At 46.2% G+C, this 6446-nt stretch overlaps 1 protein-coding gene across 1 annotated transcript; it reads right to left on the bottom strand.

Moving 5' to 3' along the window:
* Nucleotides 1-3830: 3830 nt before the first annotated feature.
* On the bottom strand, nt 3831-4343 carry LOC132043631 (uncharacterized). Its single transcript, XM_059434109.1, has one exon. It carries the CDS (start codon nt 4341-4343, stop codon nt 3831-3833), a length of 513 nt encoding a protein of 170 aa, XP_059290092.1.
* Nucleotides 4344-6446: the final 2103 nt, after the last annotated feature.

Here is a 6446-nt window from a genome sequence, read left to right as displayed (position 1 = left end):
GTAATGTACGACATACCATATGCTTGCCCGTAGTGTAACCACTCTACTAATACAAGTAAGGCGAACCTAGAATCAAGTAGGACTTCGAGGGCTGTAACGTAGGCTAAGGGACGGGTAGGAATTATTTGGATAATAGTGACTAACCTCCCTAAGCACTTTAATACATATACCTTTATCATTCTTGCACAATTTCTTTCTTAGCCCTTATTCAACACCATCCAACTTTTAAATTTCTCCCAATTCACCCATTTTCTTTGTTTAAGCACCACTCTTTTAAAAAGTCACACAAGTTAGAAAGAAAACTTTTCGCTACCGCACACAACATTTTTTTCAGATTTTTTTTTTTTTTTTTTTTTTTTTTTTTAGCATCCCCAACTAACAAGTGAATTAGTTCTTTTCATTCGGTGCTCCCATTGTCTTCCTAGATTACAATTAATAACCATTTTCCCTCCTTATTTCACATCCCAACTCCCATTATACATGTAAATGCTTAAAGTGCTTCAGGAGTGTTTTGGATCAAACATTGAGTTTTATAGAACGAAGGGGTAAAGGCTAATTAACTGCTATCAAAGAAAAGGCTAAAGGCTCAAAAGGGTTAACTAGGGTGTTATTTGCAAGTTGGTAGGATAACTTGTTAGGCTCTTTAGTGGCTAATCAAAGAAACGCCTCTATCACTTTCTAGGTGCCGCCAAACTTCATTTCGCTTTGTGAACACACAGGGCAAGTTCTAGATGTCAATACCAAACATGGATATAAACAAAAATCCTTACACACACATGGCACACAATTAACGCAAGAGGGATCCGGTTGTCCCTCGAATCAAACAGCAATGAAAATCACAATGCCTAGTGGGTCATATGAGTCACAAAAACCAATTTCAAGTGTTTCCAAGAGAAGTAATACAATTTCACGGCATGCTTTCATCAAACAATTCAAGATCGCTAGTATGCCCAGACTTCGCCTATCCCGTGCACCTAGCATTTGAATGTACCTAGCCTACGGACTGATTTTCCCTCAAGCAGGTTGTCATCCACCCGTCATCAGGAAAAGCCCTTTCTATGACTAAAAAAAAAAATCTACCTACGCCCGGTTCAAAGGCCCCCCCTCGGGAAAGAACCGAGGCCATAAGAAAACCAAAGGGGGTGGATGATGAGTGCCTACTAATGAGGGACTTAAGAAGTTATCAAAGAAAAATAAGGAAAATAAAATCTTTTTGAATTTTTTTTTTTTTTTTTTTTTTTCGACACTAAGACGCAAAACTACTAAAAAAAAAAAAAAATCCTAAGGCATACTAATCATCATCCGCAACCTCAAAACATGTTGTTACAAACCAGGGACGTATTTCCCCACCCCACACTTAAAGGTATGCACTGCCCTCAATGCATGTATATATATGAAATCGAGAAAAACGCAAATGAGGTAAGAAATACTCCCCGGGGCCCACTAGGGCCTAATCGTCCTCATCGAGGAAATCCTCATCATCGCCCGCGCCTCGGCGCGGCGTCTTCTTCCTCTTCATTGTCGTCGCCTTGCATCAGCGACTCCTCCTCATCCTCATCTTCGAGCGCGGTCAGTACTCGGTCAGCTGAGTTCTCGTCCTCATCCGCGGGTAGCTGAGATAGCTCGCCCACCAACGCCCGAGAATGTGGGGTGTGTGGGTTATCAATGAAGACCCTGGTGAGATCAATATCAAAATGCTCACTCGCAACCATCATCCCCGAGTACAGCTGAGCTAGTACGGTAGACTGGGCAGACCTCTCCTCCGCCGGGGTCAAGCGATGTCCGGATACACTTGCTGGGGCCATGACATTGGAGATATCGAGTGGGTCGACGGGCGCATCAAGTACTCTATCAGTAGAGTACGCTAAGTCCGTGTCGAGCTGCATTAGGTAGGAAGTGAGAGTGTTTCCATAACTTAGCCGTGTTGACTTCCCAAAGACGCACTCGGCGGATTTCCTGCAGCATCCAATACCCTATGTTTACCGGTTGCCCCGTCATCAAGAAGTACACAAGGCACACTCTCTCCCGTTGTACCTCCGAGAAGTGATCAAGTGGCATTATTCTCGCATTGAGGAGGCGCAGCCACACTCGGGCCTCTCTACAAAAGTTGCTCATGCTCATGCTTCTATGCTTCCGAAGAGGCCCAATAGCGTGCCCATTGAGCCTTTGAGTTGGTTCCACACAGAGTCTCCCGGATGGCCCTATAATCCGGCCTTTTGATGAACTCTAGTAAGGGCTCGACGGGCACATCCGGGACGCCGATTGCCCCGCACAAGGTCGATGCCGTTAGTGGCACCCAATTTCGCCGTAAGTACACAGAATCTGGAATCCTGCGGTTTGGTATGCAAGCATAGAATTCCATGACCAAATCGACATTCACTGGGCCCGGTTGCTCAAACACCGACGTCCAGCCCATGGCAACTATACGGTCGTGGATATCCCGAAAATTCTTCTTCAGAGGGGCTCGACTGATAGCTCGTTCATGGGTGTACCCCTTCGAGGTGTCAAACCCCGCATACCATTCTGCTCCTTCCCCCAAGAGACGGGGTGTGGTTGTCCTTTTAGTTGCTGGAGGAATGACAACCGCGGGATGCTTACCCTTTCCGGATGTTTGCCCCTTTTTCTCTTTGGGCGGGTTTTGTGTTCGCCCTCTTTTTGTACCTTGGGAGGAGGAGGCGGCAGCTTTTCCCTTGGATGTAGTGTTAACCATTTTTCCTGCAAAACGACGCATTACCAAACGAGAGGTGCAGGTTAGTCATGACGGGGTCGTGAAACAACCCCACACTTACTTCAAACTATATGGCGAAAAGAAAAAAAACAAAAGAAGTTAACTACGTCTACAAGACCTAGCAAACAAAAACGAATTACACGATTGTCATGTTGCTTGGGACGGAACATGAATCACTATTTTCCAATCCGCCCTCACAATCCGAATTTGAGGGTGCGAGGAATTTCACAAAGGGTCCTATGCTCGGTAAATGGTCCATTGCTACTCAAGACTTCACAATTCACAAAAACCTGGTTTAGGACTTTTATCGAACACCTTGTGGGCGTAAAATCGTCCCTTAACTTTGAGTCACAATGGGAGGGTTGAAGAACCGTCCCTTATGCAATGGGAGTCATATTCTAGCCACATTCATACCTAACACAAGCAATACCAATCCCCGCCCTCACAATTCGCCCATACCCAACATCCCTACTCTACACATCCCAACACAATGACAAGGAGAGAGAGAAAAAAAATAGGAAAGAGGAACACTTACCTTGTGGTATTGATGTGGGATGGATTACAACTTGAAGTTGTTTGTGTTAGATAGGGAAGGGGATGGTGATGCTTTTTTCGTGGAAGAAAGGAATGGGAAGGGTTGGGGATTGGAGTGGGAAAGAACAATGAAGGGGGGGGGGGGGCGTGTATACCCTATATTAAGAACGGAAATTACAAACCGGGCCGACCCGCGCGATCCTTCCGCATCGCGGATGGATCGCGCAAACCTGCAGATGTTCAGGCGATCCTTCCGCATCGCGGGTGGATCGCGTAATGCTTCAGAAGTTCAGGCGATCCTTCCGCATCGCGGGTGGATCGCGTAAATCACTGGGCACCTTGTCTGTTTTCTTCATTTTTCACCCAATTCCTGCAACATGAACAAACGTGACTTATATCTACAAAAGGTTGGGTTGCCTCCCAACAAGCGCCTTATTTATTTTTTTTTTTCCTCCCATTAGGGTCGTGGCACGACACTTTTTTTTTTTTTTTTTTTTTTTTTTTTACACACACGGGTTGCCTCCCGAGTAGCGCCTGATTTAACGTCGCGGCACGACGCAGGCTCCCCTCAAGCCTCTTCTAGATCGATGGTGGTTTTGGCGCGGTCAGTGGCCTCCCCATAGTAATGCTTCACTCTCTGTCCGTTCACCAAGAATGTCTCATCCGAGTGGGGTCTTTTAAGCTCAACAGCACCATGTGCAGTCACTCGAACTACCTCGAATGGTCCGGACCATTTGCTCTTTAGCTTTCCACCGAAAATCTTCAGCCTGGAGTTATACAGCAATACTAACTGCCCAGGCTCAAAGTCACGAGATTGGATGCGCCTGTCATGAATTCTTTTGGTGCGCTCCTTATACATTTTCGCGTTTTCATAAGCATGATAGCGAAATTCCTCCAACTCGTGCAGCTGCAACAGTCTCTTCTCTCCAGCTTGAACCATGTCGAGATTCAGCTTCTTGATCGCCCAATATGCTCTATGCTCAAGCTCGACTGGTAGATGACATGCTTTACCAAAAACGAGCTTATAAGGAGATGTACCGATCGGAGTTTTGTAAGCTGTTCGGATGCCCACGAGCGTCATCAAGCTTCAATGACCAATCTTTTCTACTTACACTCACCGTCTTTTCTCCAAAATCCTCTTGATTTCCCTGTTCGATACTTCCACTTGACCACTTGTCTGAGGATGATAGGCAGTTGCTATCTTATGCTTCACCCCATACTTGAGCAACAATTTATCAAAGAGCCGATTGCAGAAATGCGTACCTTGATCACTGATGATGGCCCGCGGGGTTCCAAACCTCGTAAAAATGTTCTTTTTCAGAAATCGCGCCACCACACTAGCATCATTGGTGGGAAGTGCAATGGCCTCCACCCACTTCGAAACATAGTCTACAGCCACCAATATGTATTTATTCCCCTTGGATGGTATGAAGGGGCCCATGAAGTCAATACCCCACACGTCAAACAACTCGATTTCCAAGATGCCCTTCAAAGGCATTTCATGACGCTTGGAGATATTCCCGGTTCTCTGACAGCTATCACATGCTCGTACAAATTCATGAGCATCTTTGAACAACGTCGGCCGCAGAAAATCGGACTGAAGTACCTTGGCAGCTGTTCTGTCCCCCGCATGATGTCCTCCATAGGGTGATGAATGACACTTCTCGAGAATCGCGGAGACCTCGTCCTCTGGAACACATCTTCTGATTAGCTGATCTGTGCCAACCCGGTAAAGATAGGGCTCATCCCACACATAGAAACGACTGTCATGCAGAATCCGCTTCTTCTTCTCGTGATTAGCACCAGGGGGGTAAATCTCACTCACTATAAAGTTCACCATGTCTGCATACCATGGCACCTCAACTGATTTAAGAGCGAAAAGAGTTGTTCGTCGGAAAAGTTTCATTAATCCCCACTGCTTCATCCACATGTTCCCGATCTTCTAACCTTGATAAGTGATCTGCCACCTGATTTTCTGTGCCCTTTCGATCAAGAATCTCGATGTCAAACTCTTGAAGCAGCAGCACCCAACGAATGAGCCTTGGCTTTGCATCCTTCTTTGCAAACAAGTAACGCACTGCCGTGTGATCAGTGTAGACAATCGCTTTCGTGCCCACTAGATACGATCGGAATTTGTCAAAAGCGTAGACAACCGCCAATAACTCCTTCTCGGTGACAGTATAGTTCATCTGGGCTGCATCAAGTGTCTTGCTGGCATAGTAAATAGGGTGAAAGATCTTTTCCCTTTTCTGACCAAGGACAGCGCCCACAGCAAAGTCACTTGCATCACACATTAGGATGAATGGCAGAGACCAATCGGGTGCAACTATAATAGGAGCAGATACCAGCCTTCGTTTCAGCTCCTCAAAAGCCGTCAGGCAGGCCTCGTTGAACACAAACTTCACATCTTTCTCTAAAAGCTTGCACAGTGGATTGGCAACTTTTGAGAAGTCTTTGATGAACCGTCGGTAGAAGCCGGCATGCCCAAGAAAACTGCGCACTCCCCGGACTGAAACGGGTGGTGGCAATTTCTCAATTGCCTCAATCTTCGCCTTATCAACCTCTATTCCTTTGCTCGATATCTTGTGCCCAAGAACGATTCCTTCTCGTACCATGAAATGGCATTTTTCCCAGTTGAGGACCAAGTTCGTTTCTTCACAACGGGCTAGCACAGCGTCAAGATGATTCAAGCAGTCATCGAAAGAATCTCCAAAAACAGAGAAGTCATCCATAAATACCTCCACATAATTTTCCACCATATCGGTGAAAATAGCCATCATGCATCGCTGGAAAGTACCTGGAGCATTGCACAAACCGAAGGGCATCCTCCGGATGCAAACGTGCCATATGGACATGTGAATGTGGTCTTCTCTTGATCCTCGTGTGCAATCATGATCCGGTTGTAGCCCGAGTAACCATCCAAAAAGCAATAATAGTCATGCCCACCAACCCGTCGAGCATCCGATCCATGAAGGGCAAGGGAAAGTGATCTTTTCGGTGGCGTTGTTCGGCCTTGCGATAATCAATACATATCCTCCAACCCGTAACAGTCCGTTGAGGCACCAATTCGTTCTTTTCGTTTTCCACCACAGTCATGCCCCCTTTCTTCGGGACACATTGTACAGGACTCACCCAATTGCTGTCAGAGATGGGATAAATAATGCAGCTGTCAAGCCACTTGATT

The sequence above is a fragment of the Lycium ferocissimum genome, unplaced genomic scaffold (assembly GCF_029784015.1).
Source record: "Lycium ferocissimum isolate CSIRO_LF1 unplaced genomic scaffold, AGI_CSIRO_Lferr_CH_V1 ctg26233, whole genome shotgun sequence".
Classification (NCBI taxonomy): Eukaryota; Viridiplantae; Streptophyta; class Magnoliopsida; order Solanales; family Solanaceae; genus Lycium; species Lycium ferocissimum.
Note: the sequence above shows the minus strand (reverse complement) of the source record. Positions and strands in the feature narration are given on the sequence as shown.

Bases quoted from the DNA above. Each gene is read 5' to 3' on its own strand.
- LOC132043631 (XM_059434109.1), bottom strand. From the start codon at position 4,343: ATGACGCTCGTGGGCATCCGAACAGCTTACAAAACTCCGATCGGTACA.